Source organism: Lynx canadensis, chromosome C2 (assembly GCF_007474595.2).
Source record: "Lynx canadensis isolate LIC74 chromosome C2, mLynCan4.pri.v2, whole genome shotgun sequence".
Lineage (NCBI taxonomy): Eukaryota > Metazoa > Chordata > Mammalia > Carnivora > Felidae > Lynx > Lynx canadensis.
Window position 1 is genome coordinate 47361601 of NC_044311.2, and position 19525 is coordinate 47381125.

Here is a 19525-nt window from a genome sequence, read left to right on the forward strand (position 1 = left end):
ATTTGTTGTTTCCTGTGTTAATTTTAGCCATTCTGATAGGTATTAGGTGGTATCTCATTGTAGTTGTGATTTCTATTTCCCTAATGATGAGTCATGTTGATCATCTCTTCATGTGTCGTTTAGCCATCTAGATGTTGTCTTTGGAAAAATGTCTATTCATGTCTGCTGCCCATTTTTTAATTGGATTGACCTATCTGATAAAGGGTTAGTATCCAAAATATATAAAGAACTGCTTCTTTCTATAATATATATGCACATACCTACATAGATGCTTTTTCATTTCAGACTGCTCCATAACCCATTCTGAGACGGAGTTATTTTCATTACATATTGTAACTTTAGATTCTAATTTATCCAAACTTGTAGGCAGTTTATAAATCCTTAAAAGTTTCTTTGATGAGCTTTTCTTTTATCATTAACTCCTTTCTTCTTCTCCTCCTCCTTCTTCAGTCTCTCATTGCCCAAAGATTTTCACCTCCTTTCCTGATAATTCCTTATATCACCATATGTCATATTCCTCATATTCTAATTTTCTCATATAACCTCTTAACAGTATTAATATATTTAATATTTTATATTTCCATCTTTGGGATGTTATATTCATTTTCTTAAGTCTTTACCTCCATCAGAAAAAATACACAAGTTCACTTCCCTCCACACACGTTACTTCTAAGAATCTCTAACCAAAATGGTATTTTGTGAGGTAAGGAGAGTTTGTCCCCTCTCCTCATATACTAGCTGATTTACAGACCTATCTCTTAGTCATCACATCTACTCTGTTTCACTTTGTCTTTTCTCTTCTGTGGCCAGAGTGTCAACTGTGTTACTTCCCCCATCTGTTTATGCTTATCCCATGCCCTTTCCTTCTCTTACAGCTCCACATTTTGTTCCTGCATTTATTCTGAGATGTTCCCAGCTTAGTTCTTTCATTTCCCCTTTCATTGATTGTAACATAGTATATAACAGTGTAACATATAGCATGCTCTTGGGTGAATGCTGTAAGGATGATTTCCATGAAAGCATGATTATATACATACAATTCTTTTTTCTTTTTTTTTAATAACTAAGATCATCAACCTTATCATCCTTCCCTAAACCACTTTTCCTTAGTGTCCAAACACTAATTTCATTTTGACTTTCTAAGTCTATCTTTACCACCACCCTGAGTGTCCCCATGCTGGTAATCCTCTTTGGCTGTCTCTCAATGAAAAGTACTTGGTCAGTAGTTAAGCTCCACTTCCCCTTGCCACAGTGATCTTTCACACATATATTTTCCCAATCCAAACCCTTACCAGTCTGCCACGTTGACGGGAGATGCTAATCTTTCATGGTATCTTGCTTAAGTAAATTATAACATACCCCACAGCCAAAATTTCATGCCTATGGAGAATGAACAGAGCTTTTAGCCATGACTGGTTAATGCAATCACCACAAAGTTTTTCCAGCCTTGCTTCCCGCTTTCTCTCCAGGCACTCATTCTCTAAACCAAATTCAATTTCTCTGCTGCTCTGAAGCACACGTCAAATTTCTTATTTCTGGGGACTCAAATTACTGCAAATAAGTCCCTTGCGCTCTTCCCAACTCAATTAATAATTAGGGTCCCAGTAGTAATTACCATGCCTTGGGACTGGTTTCCATGATAGAAGCAGAACCTCATAATTTATCTTTGACTGAAAGAAGACTTCCATTTTCCTAGCAGGAATACAAAGATTTTCTTCCTTTCTTTTGTATTTTTCACATGTTTAGTGAAGGCAAAAATAAATGGCACAGCCATGTTTTTCTGCCTTCTGCCTCCTCCTTTCTGCTCAGTTCCTCCATTTTCTCTGTAGATCTTCAATTGGGTGCTTTAATGGGTGGTTAACTATCTCCTTCTCTGCCAAAGCAGTAGGCAGCCAGGACGTGCTCTCACCAATCTTGGCGCATGGTTTTCTCCATGAGGCTCTGCATGGCCCTAGGCACAACCCTCCAGCTTGAGACTTTGGAGTTTGCCTGTCACAACTGCCTTTTCTGAAACCCTTGTTCTCCTCTTTTTCCTTTCCTACCCACCAATCACATGCATGGTGATATTACATTGTATACCAGAGATAATTTCATGAGTCACTCACATCCACTCTGCCCACATATCCCCTCCTAAGAGAAGTGGTTTATCCTTCTCTTTTCTTGGAGTCTGTCACTTAGCCCTGGAGGGAGGCTCTGGTCACTTAGCCTGTCCCTTCTCCTCCAGGTCAAAGTGAACTGGACCATGTCAGTCCAGATTGTTTCCCCAGGAATTTATGATTGGAAATAACCCTAGGCTGTGAATGTAGATGTTGCATTATGTCCACATAGGGAAGAAAAAAAAAAAACTTACCAACAGAGAAAGGGAAGTAAAGGAGGAAGGAAGAGTAGGAAAAACAAGTTGAATAGAAAAAGGCAAAGAACAGAGACCTCATGGCTTTGGATAAGTAGAAAATGGGCAAAATCCCTGATTTTTAATTCCTATGCCCACTTCCATATAAAGCTCATACTCCTGTACCCTTCCCATAGAATCATAGCTGCTTTTAGTGGATTTGGTTTCTTAAGCTCAAATGCCCCTTTACTAAGATCTATCCCTTAAGGTAAAAATAATAATAGTATCATAAGTAATGATATCCATCGTAAGAGCATTTATTGTGCATTCACTATGTATTAGGCACAGTCCTCAACACTTTATATACATGATCACATTCTCATAGATATCTGTGGTATAGGAGTTACTTGATAGGAACATTGACACAAGACAGGTTTGGCCATGTGTCTGGTTGCACAGCTGTTAAGTGGCCTTAACTGACCTTTGAACCTAAAACCACATGCTATGAGCTAATACATAAACCATTCTAAACATGACCTGGTACATGTATGCCAGAGTTCAAGATTGCTAACCCCTTTAGGTGTTTTAGTCACTGGATGGGAGCAGCCACAGTGGGAAATTGGCATGGCAAAGAAACGTCAGGCAGGTTCATATAAAGTCTGCTATGCAAACTACAGTGGTTGGATGAAGAGCTTAGACTTCAAAGGAACTTGTTAGAAAAGCAATCCTGGGCTCCACCCCACACCTAAAAGTGTATTTTATAAGATCCCCTGAGTGGCCTGTGTGCACATTCAAGTTTGAGAAAATGTGCTCAGAGACTCACAGTAAATGTTGCCAATGAGCTAAGATGGTATTTTATTTATCTGGTTACTAGAACGATGATGCAGTCTCTAAGATAAATGTTAAGTGCAGTATCAGGTGTCTAGAACTAAAACTGAAAGATGAAAATCAAAACTAAGATTTCAAGGTTCTGCTAAACCCTGTCATTGAAAATACAAGACTTGATCAAGAAGTAACTATTACCCCACTGGAAGCTTTAGCTAGTCTTTTTTGGTTGGCAGCTACAATAACTGTTTCTGTATTGGCTTTTATTTTATTCCATTTTATTGTTACAGGGGATGGGTCTATTTCACCTTACTGTGTTGACTCATTGGTTGCTTTCTTTGGCCACCCAGATAACTTTGCAGAAAAGTATCCAAAGTTTGGCTTGTTGTAAGATAATTCTCTGGGCTTAGCTCAGCCTGCCAGCCTTTCTACAGGAATCTAAACTAAGAGATTATTAAAAAGGATACAATGCTCATCTACTTAACATTGGTTCACACTTTTGGCCATGACTGGTGAAAACTTACAGACTTTGCAGAAGTCCATATTCCAAAATCTGAAATATAAGTGACAACGACTGTTATTAACTTTAATCTTGAAAAATGTGTAGCACCCCCGACATCACAGATCAATATCCCAGAAGTGAGCCAATGGAAGATGTGACTTAACATGAGAAAAATGGGTATTTCTTGACTTGTACACATGATTTTCATTCACTTGTTTAGAATTTAGCTTATATACTCAAAGTATGGACATACCAGAAGTCAACTTCCAAATATCGTCCCATTCTTATCCTTTGCACTACCATAGAAACCCTCCATTGGTCCATCATGTTGTAAGATTTCAGATATGGGTAAGTGGCTCTAAAGATATTGGCATACCTGCAGGCTTTATGGACATGCCCTTATGAAACCAGAGAGGTCAGAGACAAAAAGAGCAAAGGGAATAATTGTCAAGAAGGGTAATTAGAGAAAGACTGAGGCTACAAGCCAAGACAGGAGTCTTTTATTCTGGATTAAGTGAAAATTGTTTTAAAAATATTAAACAGAACTTGGGCCTAGGGCTTCACATGGATGGGGATAAGGGACACAAACATTAAAGAAGTGAATATCAGAAAAGAGTTCCCTTGAATACTCCTAACTTCTGGGAACAAAATATTTTCCGAAGGACCCAAGACTCAGGGGGGCTGTTATTTTGTAGGTTCCTGCAAGTGGTAGGACCGAGGTGGAAAAACCTGGCTCAGTGTCATCTACCAAATGGCAGACATTCAATAGGGACATTACTCTGACCACAGATCAGGTAGGCTATGGCCTCTCTCCACCTGCCAGACCATTTTATCTACGCCTGCCCTGTGTAAACCTAAATAATTGAAAAGCAATGCTCTCTGAGATTTTCAAAGGTCTCCACCCAGTTCAGTGCATGTACTTTGCTTTCTATTCCCCCCCCCCCCCCCCCCCAACACACACACCTAGAATTTCCCCTCCTGCACCTCTGTCTTCCTCTGTCTTTGGTTAGGTCTCTCTGGTCTCTTGTTCTCTCCTCTTCTCATGCCAACCATGGAACAAACTGGATGCCTTCTGTTCTGTGTCCTACACCCTTGCTGTGATTTTTTAAATGAAATATATTTCAGGAACCCTACTCACAAGCACATAATTGACAAAAGAAGCTGGGCCCTCCCCAACACAGTACAAGCCTTTCATTCTTTCTCAGTTTGCTCTTTTTCCACTTCTACTCCACCATTGCCCCCTCCTGCTTCACTGGAAGATCTCAACAGTGAATGCCTTAGACTTTGTCATTCTATTTCTTTCTTCTGTCTTCTTGGGGAACAAAAAGGTCATTCCTAAGGTATATCTCAGAGGCATGTGGATGGCTCAGTCAGTTATGCCTCTGACTCTTAATTTGCCCTCAGGTCATGATCTCAGGGTTTGTGAGTTTGAGCCCCATATAGGGCTCTGCACTGACCATTCAGAGCCTGCTTGGGATTCTCTCTTCCCCCTCCTCCTGCTCTCGTGCATGCTCTCAAAAATATTTTAAAAAGTGATCACATCTTAGTTACTATACTTAGAAGAATCTCTTAGAGGATTATCTTATCTCCTAAATCAGGGTCTCATTGGCTCTTATTTGTAAAATCTTTTGTACTACTGTTTAATAAAATCTCATATTTCTCAGCTTCAACTTGAAAGTTAGGAGATCTTATCTTTTGTGCTTAGAAGTTTCTGATGCTTATAGCCTTCAATTACAATCTTTTCAATGATCTTTCCATCCTCAATGATTGTGTGATGATCTATGACTTTAAGAAAGAGAAGAGATTCCTCACTGATAGTTATGACACTCTTTGTAAACACAAAAAGGGCAGCCTTTTAGTTTGAGTCCAAGGCTCAACAGATCTGGCTTCTCTATAAATGTCTGTCCTTCTTGTTTTGTATATCAACTGTTGGCTGTTTTTTAAAAGCCTAAGTAAAGATGTAGAACACTTGAGAAGCTTCTGAAACACTCTTGGACTATTATTAGTTTTCTATCTTATAAGGCTTCTGGGAATAACTCTTTGTTCCATCACTGCCCTGTACTTGTGGGTATTTCATCACAGAACAGTGGTCAAATGTATGGGCTTTGGTGAAAGATAGCTTAGTTTAAATCACAGTTTCTACTGTGTGACTATGGATGAGTTACTTAACCTTTCTGCCTTTGTTTCACCATTTGAAAAATAGGTACACAATTGTCAATCACAGAAAAATGTTAAGAATTGAAGTTCAAGATAATTCTTTTCAGGTATGTATGCATAGTACTGACTATATAAGAAATAGATATTATTGCTATTATGTTATTATATGGCTATGTACTTTGCATTTCCAACTACATTGTAAATCCCCTGAAGTCAGGTATTTACACTAATCAAATACAACATAAATTTATACCAAATGTTTGAGGCCAGCCACTTAAAGGTATGAAAAGAATATGCTCCATATCTTTAAGGCATTCATAATTGGTGGTAAAGAATAAATATTAACATGTTCTTGGGTTTTAGAGGTATTATTTTCCTTCATTAAATGTAGTTTCATGCATTACATATAATTTGAATACATATAAATTATTCCTACTAGTTCTGAATTAAAATATAACAAATATAAACATGTAGTTAGATATGCTGAATGCAAATGCAGTATTGACAACATTTACATTTTGTATGTAATTTTTAAAAAGTCTGTGGTGCACTTAGGACAACTCTCCTCCAAAATCCTAGTCCAGTATTTAATGGTATTTGGACTAACTGTACATTATGAGCTTAACGCATTTGACACAGACTTTAAGTGAGGTTACATACTGCTTATGTTGAAATTAAAAATGCAAAGGAGTTTGGATCTATTGAGTACCAATGGAATTCTTAATGGTTTGGTTTTCTTTGCTTCTCTCTTAATAGAATATCATCCCAATTAATGCCATCCTAATCAAACTAAGATGAAAATGTTTGATGTTAAGCCTCAGAATTAGAGAATCGTATAATTTGGAGACTGGAGTAAAAAACTAAAAGACAAATTGACCCCCCTGATTTCATAGATGAGAAAACTGAGGCCTGAAACATTCCTTTCAATTAAGACTGTTTTCAAAACAACATTCATGCCCCTCGAGTTATTTACTCTAGTTTTATCATTTATTTTCATGCTGTTCAACTCAAAAGACCTGATGGTCCTTTGGAGGAACACATACTCAGAAAGGCCCCCTCTGAGTCTGGGGGGGGGGGGGAGCGAATTTCCCTTTGTGGTATCAGACCCAGGGGCTAGTGGTTTTCCTCTGGGTATTTTTTAAGACGACACTATCATGTAACATCTGGGACCAGGAAGAGATCTTTATGGTATATATTTTGTAGATCTTTTCTTCTTAGATTTTCTTTTTCCTCTAATTAGTAAATGGCCAAGAAGTGCTAGATTCCTGTGAGAGCCCCTTTAAACATACGCTTGAAACATTAGTAATTCATTTTCCAGTTACACTTAAATACAATTTGGAAGTGCGCTGTTTAAAACTTTGATACACTCAAGCCATGAAAACGAGTTTTTCAAGAGGTGTGATACTTAAGGAAGTCCCAACCTACATTGCCAAGGTATTTACAAGGGCTCATTGTGACTAATCACTTTAACCTAAAGGAATAGGATTGGTCATAAAACCCCCAAATCATACCTTAATTACTTGGGAGTTGTAATGGACCTTTACCTCTATCTCTATAAAGCTGTACTTAACATATTTATTTCTAAAATAATAAAGCGCTGCCTCTGATCTTTAAAAGTACTGGACCGGAGGGGGGGGGGTTGAATTTGGGGAGCTGGTGTTGCCCGTCGGTGGTAGGAATCAAGGTAAAAAGTGCGAGGCAATATGAAATACTGATACTCTGCTTATAAGGCCCTTTTAGAAATTAAGTTACCAATAACCTCAGTTGATTCCAACTGGGTTAATTTAAAAATATTGAAATAGAAGCTAAGAAGCAGACTAAAAGGACAGAAAGACTCTCCCGGCCCCCCTCCCAACCCTCCCTCCTTCTAAAGCTCTCACTCTCTCCGAGTAGCAGGTTCCAGCAAGTGCCTGGAATCTAGTCTCTTTGAGGAGAGGAGCACTACCACAGCAGGGCGTTCCCAGCTGGGGACTGAGGGCTGCTGCTAGGAACCTGCAGACACCTGGCATGGTTCTTCAGGGCTCTAGAGACTTCTGTCTTGGGCTGTACGCAAAGGCTGCGAGCAGTCAGAAGGGTTTCCTGTGTGTCAGCAACTTCACTTTGCCGGATAGCTGGCGGAAGAGCGAGGGAGCACTCCCGGGCCAATCGCTCCCCAGCAGCCAGTCGGACCCGTGCGCCCCCTCGCCGCCTCTGGTAGCTGCGGAGGGGGAGAGGCTGAGCGCGGTCGCTCGGTCACCGTGAAGATCTCCACAGAAGCCTCTTCTGACTCCAGGCGGACGCCCGGGAAAGCGCTGGCTAACCACGGGTCTGGCTCTGCCAGGCACGCCCCTAGCCTCCCGGGAGCCGTCTCACCCGGGTGCCCAAACTCCGCCCACCCTCGCAGGGAGCCCGCCTGCCCCCTGCACTCACCCGAGCGGGGCCTTGAGGAGGGGCCGCGAGCTGCACGGAGGCTGAACACAACACAGAAGCGCACGGGTGTGCGGTGACGCGCGCGCTCCGATGGCCCCCAGAGGCTGAGCACTGGGGGCCGTGGAGGAAACGGCGCGGGGCCCTGAAATGAGCTGCTTGATCGCAAGGTAGGGAGAAAAGAAGATGCCCAACCCAACTTGATCTTTGGGGACAGCAAGCTGGGGAGTGCCTTTGTCCCCCACTGAGTGCGGCACTGCGAGTTTGGCTCGACCTCGGGCACACGCGCTCTGAGCTCTCCGGTGCGGACTCGCGGCCCCTCGGGAAAGCTCAGTCGGAAAGTTGTCGGTGCCCCGTGCGCCCTATTGCATAACCTCAGCACGGTGGCCAGGCGGGGAAGTTGGTGGCCCGGCCGCCAGCCCAGCTTGGTCTCGGCGGCGGGGTGGATTTCATGGCCCGCAGGGCCGGAGCCGGCGTGGGCGAGCCCGCGTATGCCCCCTCCGGTGGGGATCCCGCGCACCCGCTGCCTTCAGCTCACGCGCTGTTCCGATGCTCGGTGCGCCCTTGGCCGCTGCCGCCCTCTCACCGCTGCTTGCCCCTAGGAGCCGCCGCGTGAGTCTGGGAAGAGAGAATGACCGAGGGGCCGTGGCCGGCTGTCCCCAACGGGACGGACGCTACCTTCCTGGCTGGCCCGGGCTGGCCCTGGGGGAACAGCACGGCAGCTTCCACGGCTGCGGTGGCGGCAGCCTCCTTCGCCTGCTCGCTGACCAAGACGGGCTTCCAGTTCTACTACCTGCCGGCTGTCTACATCTTGGTGTTCATTATCGGCTTCCTGGGCAACAGCGTGGCCATCTGGATGTTCGTCTTCCACATGAAGCCGTGGAGCGGCATCTCCGTGTACATGTTCAACTTGGCCCTGGCCGACTTCTTGTACGTTCTGACGCTGCCCGCGCTCATCTTCTACTACTTCAACAAGACAGACTGGATCTTTGGGGACGCCATGTGTAAGCTGCAGAGGTTCATCTTCCATGTGAACCTCTACGGCAGCATCCTGTTCCTAACCTGCATCAGCGCGCACCGGTACAGCGGCGTGGTGTACCCCCTCAAGTCTCTGGGCAGGCTCAAGAAGAAGAACGCGGTCTACATCAGCGTGCTGGTGTGGCTCATCGTGGTGGTGGGGATCTCGCCCATCCTCTTCTACTCGGGTACCCAGGTCCGGAAAAACAAAACCATCACCTGCTACGACACCACCTCAGACGAGTACCTGCGAAGTTATTTTATCTACAGCATGTGCACGACCGTGGCCATGTTCTGTGTCCCCTTGGTGCTAATTCTGGGCTGTTACGGATTGATTGTGAGAGCTCTGATCTACAACGACCTGGACAACTCGCCGCTGAGGAGGAAATCCATTTACTTGGTGATTATTGTACTGACTGTTTTCGCTGTCTCTTACATCCCTTTCCATGTGATGAAAACAATGAATTTGCGGGCCCGGCTGGATTTTCAGACACCAGAAATGTGTGCTTTCAATGACAGGGTTTATGCCACTTACCAGGTGACACGAGGTCTAGCAAGTCTCAACAGTTGTGTGGACCCCATTCTCTATTTCTTGGCAGGAGATACTTTCAGAAGGAGACTGTCCCGGGCCACCAGGAAGGCTTCCAGAAGAAGTGAGGCCAACTTGCAATCCAAGAGTGAAGACATGACCCTCAATATTTTATCTGAGTTCAAACAGAATGGAGATACAAGCTTGTGAAGATACAAGAATCACCGAAAACCCACTTTCGTAACATGGTAGGATGCTTAATACAGCCAAATGCTTTCTTCCTTCCCCTTTAAGTGTCTAGTAAGTTGAGAGAAAAATCAGTCCAAGAGACTAGGAAGTTAAAAAACCAAGAAAAACAAGAGAAACACCCACCCCCACACTTAGCATGTTGGGGGTTCACTTTCAAGGCCTCCGTTTCTAACTAAAAGTATGTAAAATAAAATTATACTATCCTAGTTAAACATTTACTTTCTCATCTGCCCTTAGAATTTACAAGCCATTCTGCTTAAATGCACTGAGTACTAGCCCTATTTTGATATTAATAATTTCTCTAAGAGAACTGATCACTTGAAACTGAGTTGTCAGTGATCCATGGTGGGAACAAGCTGAAACTCGACATTCTCAAAGTTAACACAGTACAGCAAAAATGCTAAACTCAATTCATTGAATATCAGATGAAGAGATCTCAGCTGGGTGTCCCTTTGGTCCTCTAAACATAGGTGGTGGCTGGCTGGGTTTCTTTGGAGAATTGAATAGCAAAGTCACTTCTTTTATAAACCTAAAAAGTGATTATTTCCCATTTACTTGTAGAAAACTGCTCACTGTTAGGTGTTAAATGTTTGGTGTTAGAAGCCTGCATAAATTACCTTACAGGTAAATTGCTTTGGGAACAATCAAAGTTCATGTACATTCCGTGTAAACACTGAACTCTTAGACTTCCTGTGATAAAGAACATTTATTTGTACCACTGTTGTGCAATGCCTTAGGAGTTTGGGTTCCAGTACAAATGTTCACTCATAGCTGTAAAAACAATGTAAAAAAAATCACAGATAAATTACAGACCAAGGTTGAGGAATGCTGGACAAGACGATGATGATATTATCAGAGGGAGATGGTTGACAGTTATTCACAATGCAAGGTTGTAAACATATTCTCAAATGAGGGAGTGAGGAAAAGACAACTTTTTTTTTTTTTTTTTTTTTTTTAGAGGAGACTATTTTAAAATAAGGACGTTAAGTGGTGTAAAGCTCTTTTTTTTTGCCTCTTAAAAATAATGGGAAAATGTGATTTGCAAAAAAGGCAGTAGACTTTGTACAATTTATGTTGATAGAATGAAAAGCTGTAATTATTTAATGGATCTTACATCTTCATATTTAAAGGGGAAAAAAACTGCAACTATAGGGGAAAGGGAAACACAGAGAATTCTATCTATGGGCTGCCTAAGGTACCATACCACTGAAAAGTTCTGGAAACTGCACATCAGGCTAATAGTTTAAGAGAAAACTACTGGTCGTTTATTTTATTTCCTCTGCCAGGCGCAAATGAAAGCTTCAGTAATTTTAATAAGTTTTCAATGAATATTGAATTGAAATGAATAGTGAATATTGCATTTCTAGCCACTGAACCAGGTCAAATTTTGTATGATGGACAATAGTTAAGGTGAGGGAACACAATTTCTAACTCGTAACAAATCTAGCATCAACAGAATTTCTGTCAAAATTAGCCTCAATGAAAGCCAATCTTACAGCTTGCAACTGTTGGTGAAATAACTTGTTTGAAAGCATTTGGTAAGTAAAGCAATTTGGAGGCTGTCTTCAGGCAAGAAGCTGTGACATGTAGGGACGGGACAATGGGGGCTTGATTTCAGTTGTTGTAGTGCCCGAATAGCCTGTGCATTTGTGAGACATTCATAGACTTGCTTCAGTTTATCCAGTCTCGGGCCACTAACATCAATGAAGAAAAGCAGTGTTAAGCCTTACTAAAAAGTGGTTTTTTTTTTTGTTGTTTTTTTTTTTTTTTAGTATATATATGTGTTGGTTAATGCACAGAATTACAGAAGCCGTATCAAAAAGAAACCAGGTAGATGTCCTACCTCCACTGCCCCAATTTTGAGGAAGGAAGTTAGCCAAGGTTCTCTTGGTTAGGATCCTCCAAAGCATTCACTAAAAGAAAAGGTATAAAATAGATCATTACTGTATTATCCCTGCTAAGCATCATGATCAGTACCACAAGATTAATATCACTACACTGACCAAGATGGAAATTTCAAACCCTGTATCAGTCTTGAACTCACAAGCTAAAGGTATGCATTTGTATAGTATTTCCTCACCATTCACTTCAGTTTTCTTTCTTTCAGGTCTTGGGATGCCAGCATGGTTGAATACATGTTCCACACATTGTTTCAGCTCCCAGAGAGCTTTCTTTTGGAGTGTGGATCCAGTGAGGTGGCCAGTGCCTGGAAAAGCCCTTTTACTTCTCGGCATGTTTTTTCCAGTGTTTCTTCTTCATACATCACACAGTGGACAACGATAACTTGTGAATACATGCCAAATAGTAACAAGAACGATCTTGCCCAACCCCTTCTAGGCACAAAGAGGTCTCTGGGAAGAATCTGTCCTAATGGTAAAAACATACAGAGGGTCAAGACTATTGGCTAGAGATCTGATAACGTGATGATGTAAGCAGGTATTTTAATGGTAAAGGCAGAAATCTATTGGCGTTTGGATGAAAGCACTGCCAAAATTATCGAACTGAATTTCACACTACAAAACTATTTTAATGCCAAGTTGAAGGTAGTTTATGGCTTACCAGTTGGCATCTTTGACTCTTTAAACATCACTGTACACTTGGATTAAAATGATAAAAAGACAGACCAAGAAGATATACAGCAAAGGGTAGGTTTCAGAATTAAAAACATGACCTCACCACTCAGCCAACTGTGGAACTCTTGACCCATTCAATACCATTCTCCATGGATTAAAAAAGTTGGATGATATCCATCTGTTGGAACCTCAGGGGATGTGGTAAAGCCTGAAAACTACAGCCAGCCAGAGGTGCATGAAATCTGCTACTGTATTTTCCAGGACTCTTTGATTCCAGTCCTTGGCTAAAAATTCTCACAAAGTTCACCAATCATGATGTGGACCTATGACCCATAAGTTTTCTCAATCGACTCCAAACAGTACAGTAAACTGCCTTTGGATACAAGACATGTCAGTGCTCAGAGCAGCTGGAATTGGACTAGTGAAAATAAAGATATGTAAGTAGTTAGGAATCTACTAAAGCTTTAACTTAGCTGGGCACAGTGTAACTAACATAGTATTTATGGATGGAGCTCACAGTCCTTTAGTTGTACAGATTGGAAAACTTTTTTGCAAGATCAAATATGCTGATGTAAGATTATATTTATTATGATGTATAAGAGGTCACACTCGTGTATTTTACATAATGTGTTGCATAGATAAAATGAATTACTGTATAGTATGCTTTTCAAATATCAGTATCTTGAAATGTTCAAGTCTTAAGATTTTGATCTAAAATATGAATGTTTTATGATAAAAGTGGTTAATTTTCTCTAGAAATGCTTTTGCATGTTTCCCTTTTTATTTAGGGTTCTATATATACACACAATTGGGTGTCAAACTCTCATAAGCTCAATAGCAAATACAAAATATCTTTGCCAGACTAAGACTTACTGTCTATATTTTATATGACATAGTCAAGTTTCTATTGTCTTTAAAGAACATTTAGAATTGTGCCCCCAAATATGGTTGAAGCTTCCATTTCTAATGCAAAACCTTGTCCTAAATTCCAAGTAGATCTTACGTTTTAGAAGTCTGGAGGAATGGGCATTACAGATATATCAGAATTTAAGGAAAACCTAGGGAAATCGGGAGAGAAAAAGGCAGCTGGTGCAATCAGTTACTGTCCTCAGTTCTGCTTACATTTTTGTGTTGTAATCGTGTACTCTTAATTACTTTGAGATGGAGTTTCTAAGTAACACACTACCACCAAGTTCAAGACTGCTATTTAATGTTTTAGGTGTTCAGTTGGTAACTTGAATTTCAAGTTTTATAGTGATAACTGTGTATGATTTGGCTGCTGAATTGTTACAATTTTTTATTATGTTGTACATTGTATCATACACATCATTACAAATTAATATGAAGGGGAATATATGTTACATATCAAAATTTGTGACTTTGAATTCTAGTATGTTTTTGTGTTTTTGCAAAAATGTTTATTTTTATATTATCTGTGATTTTAACATAGTTGGACTAGATTTCTTTGTGATTAGTAGTTTCATTGAATGAGCAGTATGGAAACAGTGTTACTTGACATTTTGAGCCTTCTCAGGTTTATCTAAATCAATGGTAGCTTAACAAATTCCAGACTAACTGTATGTAATTGTGTTTTTAATAAAAGGAATGTATATTTCCTATAATTTTGCATGCGTGAGTGTACAATATTGTGTTTGTATATGTGTTCTAAGGCATGCAGTAACTTTGTATCTGCTATTTATAATACGAAAGCTTTGATATGATCACCATCAACAGAACTGAACCTACTATAGACAATTAAAACTGAAAGTCTCAATAAAACTATGAAATGTGATTGGATGGCTTTGATGTTATTATTATAGTGTTAAAACTCCTAAGTTTCACCAAACTTTGACATACACTATGCTGACTGACACAGTATGTATTTCTTAAGCTGTGGCCTAGGGAAATGTTAAAGAATTCTGGTATAGGCTAATTTATAAGATTATTTATGTTGAGGAAAAATACAGAATCAATACCTATCTTCATACTAGTTTTAAATGTTAGCTATAATCTTTTCTCCTTTAATTTTTAATCCATGGAAGTGTTAATACTAAGAATTCTTTGTGGTTTCTGCTTATCCATTAGCCTATATTGCCTGCATCTTTCAATTTTATTAAAATATAAGTCGAGTCTTGTATAGTGATAAAGTGTAGAGTGGAAGGGAAGCATGCTTAAACCATTACCATTTTTTTTCCTTGGCAGAGAAGGTAAGTGCACAATGGTCCTGTGTTGAGTTTTCTGGTCGTCTGCTGAGACAGGTGCCCCGTCACAGAATCCTGTGGGTAGTAAACTGTAAATTACTTGCAGCTTTTTTTTTTTTTTAATTTTTTTTTCCACGTTTATTTATTTTTGGGACAGAGAGAGACAGAGCATGAACGGGGGAGGGGCAGAGAGAGAGGGAGACACAGAATCAGAAACAGGCTCCAGGCTCCGAGCCATCAGCCCAGAGCCTGACGCGGGGCTCGAACTCCCGGACCGCGAGATCGTGACCTGGCTGAAGTCGGACGCTTAACCGACTGCGCCACCCAGGCGCCCCAATTACTTGCAGCTTTAAGTTACAGTTTTAACTCCTTAATGAGCTATACTAGAATCTTCCCTTATTAAAATCAGCTAGGTAGAGTTTTGTGGGTGTGTATGTTTATTTAGTGCATACACAGAAATAATACAGAAAGTCATTTTTTCTGATTTAAGAATTTACCACGAAGCTGTGAGAATGTTTTGATTTTCAAAGTCACATTGGGATTACAGTCAGACAGAACCTTCATTCCCTGTAAGTAAATTCTCCTGCTTTTAAATTCTTTTATTTTAATAAGCCAAAAGTTTATGCTCTTTTCAGAATGCTGAGAATTTTGCCCCCAGATATGGTCAGAGTTCCCAGTTCCAAATGTAAAAAAAAATTCAAAGTAGATCTGTTATGGTTTAGAGGTCTGATGGGATGAGGCATGAAAGATACAACAGATGTCACTACACATCCATACTGATGTTACTCCCATGCTTACTTGCTTTAACCCTATAAGGTTATGCTGCTTTGGGGTGGACCCTGGGGACTGACATCTTCAACTAGCATAGTTGCTGGGACAGATCCGTGGATGCAGTCAGGCCCTGGGGCCGAGCAGCTGACAGTATTGCAGCCCCTTAAAAATAGACCTGGATAAAGGCGTAGGACCACAGGAGGCATGTGGGGCAGTCAGTACTGCACACAGAGGAAAAATGCACTGCCTTTCCAGATTACCTGATGAGGAAAAATCACCAGTATCAAGGTGGGAAATCCTCAATCCACTGAAACAGAGGCCGTGTAGATGATCTGATTGAATCCTATCACCTTGGTTTGATGGTGAGAGTACAGGTTTCCATTCAAAAGTGGAGCAACAAGGAACTCAGGATTCTCACTCCTGCTTGAACATTCCTTCCACATTGCAGGACTCTTCAAACTGTAGATTTTGACCCGTTAGTGGGTGATGATGAGCTCTCTTTAACAAAACAAAACAGACCAGACTCCATTACTCTGTAAGGCTTTATGATTTTCATTTCAGAAACACATGCTATATTGATACAAGTAACATGTTATTTGTATGTACTTGTGTCTTGGGTCACAGTGGGCATTTGATTTCTTAGAGGTCATTTGATTTCTCTGAGGACCTAGTCAAAAAACATAAACTACACTACTCAGTACAGGTATGGGGTTACAAGAATAGGGTATGAGAGATTTTTTTTTTCAAAATGACTTTTAAATAAAGAGGGACTTGGTTGTTAATTTTGTTATATGTGTCTTCTTTTTACAATACTTCTTAAGATCACATTTGGAACTCCCAAAGAAACAGCATTCAGCTTACATTTTACATCTAAGCTTTCATCAGCAAGGAGAGCTATTTGTAGCATAGATACTATAATTGAAACAGATGTATGTGAACTTTGAAGCTCAGCTCTTCATACTAGTCTCATTGGTATGAAAAGTTAACAGTAAAACAGTAAATGTCCACTATGTTCAAGAGTAGCAGCTTTGCACTCAAAATGTCTTATGTTTGAACCAAATTCTACCACTTATTACTTGTGTACCTTGGACAGTTGCTTACCTCTTCTGGCTTTGTGTTCAATTATAAATTGGGCATAAAATGGCAGCTCAAAGATGTTGGGAGAATTACACGAAATAAAAAAAATGCAAGGCACTTCACAATATACCCTCAGTAAATGTCAGGTATATCATTCTTGAGGCTGCTAAGGACTTTGCCACCCCATATGCTGTTTTGTTGCTGTTGTTTGTTTCTATTACTATTTTTATTTCTGTTATATTCTTTCATGCCGTGGAGACTTTGTGGGTCTCCTAGAATTTCTTGTTGTGGACTCGAGTGCATATATTTTCTTTTGGACTCTCCATTGAATATCTGAGGTCAGGTAATAAGCAAGTGTTCAACTTTTTTGATGTTTTGCATTGTGATATACACTGTGTGGGACAAAGATGCAAATCAAAATGTGTGCAGCTAAAAATATATCAACAAGAAGAGTATGCTGACCTTTTTAGCTGGGCTTCACCTCTCAGATTCAGTCTATTTTCACTTGCCACAGTCCAAAGTCTGATCTTCAGTTTTGCAGATACAGAAACTTGATCTCAACAGTTCACCTAGAGTTCACCAACTCTGGAGCACTGACTCACACCAAGAAAACTGACAAGAGAATCAGTTACCAACCAGAACACCAGTTTATGAATATACCATGGCTACATCCCAGTCACAGTAAGACATATGCCTGTTGTTCAATTTAATTATAGATCAAAAAGTTGCCTACAGAGCTTAAAATAAAAACACAGAGGTGATATTCTTGAATGGCATTTTCAGTGAGAGAGATAATCTGAAAGAATTGCCTATCCCTGAAGACACTGGTTATAATAATCAGTATCCATCCTGTATATGAAAAAAATCTGCCTCGCTGAAATAGCTTAGCATGTAGATTTCACATTTGCTTATTTTCTCTTAAAATAAGTCACCATCATTATTACTACTTTCCTTGCAAAATGTAGTTTAGTAATATCTCCCTGTTGTGGGGTGGTGGTATTTAAGCCTGCAGTGCTTGCTAAGTTGGAGATATCTAAAAGATATGCAGTCAGAAACATACACTATGTCATTACAAATGCCATTCCGAAGTTCAGGACAAAGTTGTAGCAAAAGATAGAGGTTTGGAAATTGTCCATTCACAAATGATAACTACAGGGAGGGGGTAAACCATAGGCCTACCGACATTGGGATGACAGAGGAGAATACTGAACAGAAAGAACTGGAATCCTAGAAGATTCACAACAGCCTCCTGAGGAAATTGGTCTCAGAAGAGAGTTTCAGTGAGGAGGTAAGTCTATGTCACTTGTTACAGAAAGGACTATCAAGAGTCTGTTAGATTCATAAAAATAGTAATTATTTCTGATCACTGAAGTGTTTTGGTGAAGAGATTGAGGAAAACAAATTAGTACTTTGAGGAGAAAACAGAGAGAAAAAGCTATAAAGAGACATTGCTTGATAATGCCAAAGGGAAAATGTCCATGGGGGAAATTGAAGTAGATGGATGACATCAAAAGGACAAAGGGGAGGAGCACCTGGGTGGCTTAGTCAGTTAAGCATCCGACTGTTGGTTTTGGCTCAGGTCATGATCTCATGGTCCTGAGTTTGAGCCCAGGATCGGGCTCTGCATTGACAGAGTAGAACCTATTTGGGATTCTCTCTCTCCCTCTTTCTCTGCCCCTCCCCAGCTTGTGCCCTCTCTCTCAGTAAATAAAACTTAAAAAAAAAAAGAAAAAGACAAAGGGGAAGGTGTAGTCTAGGGAAGGAGTGGATGTGGGTACTGAAGTTGAACACCATCATAGTAGAGGACAGAAGTTAACTGTGAGGCTAGGGCATTGGCTGGGTCACTAGGTGATAGGAATATTATAGGGCAAAAAGATTACAGGGTCAAATATGAAGGTTGGTGGATGGCAGCAATGAGTAAGAGGGCAACTAGCGGGAGCTAGAATACCTATCCCTTCTCTAGTGTGTAAAGGTGGCAAGATAAAAATGGCCTCTATGGGGAAAATGAGTAAGGGAGATATTTTACTGAGGAGTTGTTAGCAGCTTTTAGGAAGAGATGGTTGTGAGTATAGAAGCTTCCTTTAGAAGGAATTGTGTCTCTAGAACACAGTCCCAAAAAAGGGAAGAGATATATATGGTCAATAAAGGGTAGAAATGGGAGGAGAGGGGAGTGAACTGGAGGAGAGTAGTTTTGTGACAAGGAAACTTGTACCAAAGGGGTCATATTAGACCATGAGGACAAAAAAGGAAGGTTGTGGAAAGACCTAATATTTCATTAGGGTGTAAATAACCAATATTCCATTAGCAACTTTGGCAATAAGCTTCCCCATAGTCAAGACAGATTGTTCTCAAATTGATGGAATTGGGGAAAAGGGAATGGATTAGCCTTAGGCATTGAGAGCTGTGCAGTGTTTTAAAACATGACTGCAAATTCACTGCCGTTTCTCTAACAACTGTGATGTAGGGTCCCTCTCCTTGGTTCTGAGAGAGTTTGTGGTTATTTTGACCAATAGAATATGACTTCTAAGCCTGAGTCATAGAAAGCTACATAGCTTCTGCCTTGTTCGGAACATTCTCTCTTGGAGCTCAGAATTACTATGTAAGAAGCTAACTACCTTGTGGCCACAGGGTGCTAAAAAGAGAGGTGTAGGGGTATAGGTGAGGGGTGTGGGGATACAGAGCATTCACAAGCCAAAGAGCCTCTAGCCATTCAAATCCTACCAGCCCATATACCAGACAAGTACGTGAAGAAGACTTTGATCCAAATACCCTGCCATTCTAGTCACTCCTAGCTGCTTGAGTCTTCTCAGCTGAGGCCTCAGACATCATAGGACAAAGACAAGGCACTTTGGCTGAGACTTGTGTGGAAAACCTAAAGGGAAAATAAAA

The 19525-nt window shown here is 40.6% G+C and overlaps 1 protein-coding gene across 2 annotated transcripts; it reads left to right on the forward strand.

The window, feature by feature from the left end:
- Positions 1-7972: 7972 nt before the first annotated feature.
- P2RY1 (purinergic receptor P2Y1) lies at positions 7973-14379 on the forward strand. 2 transcript variants are annotated; one of them, XM_030329637.1, is made up of 3 exons: positions 7973-8389; positions 8822-10013; positions 12122-14379. In XM_030329637.1, the coding sequence occupies exon 2, from the start codon at positions 8851-8853 to the stop codon at positions 9973-9975; it is 1125 nt and encodes a 374-aa protein (XP_030185497.1). In that variant the 5' UTR covers positions 7973-8389; positions 8822-8850; the 3' UTR covers positions 9976-10013; positions 12122-14379. The 2 variants fall into 2 exon arrangements, with proteins under 2 accessions (XP_030185497.1, XP_030185496.1); XM_030329636.1 differs by having other exon boundaries at positions 7974-10013.
- Positions 14380-19525: the final 5146 nt, after the last annotated feature.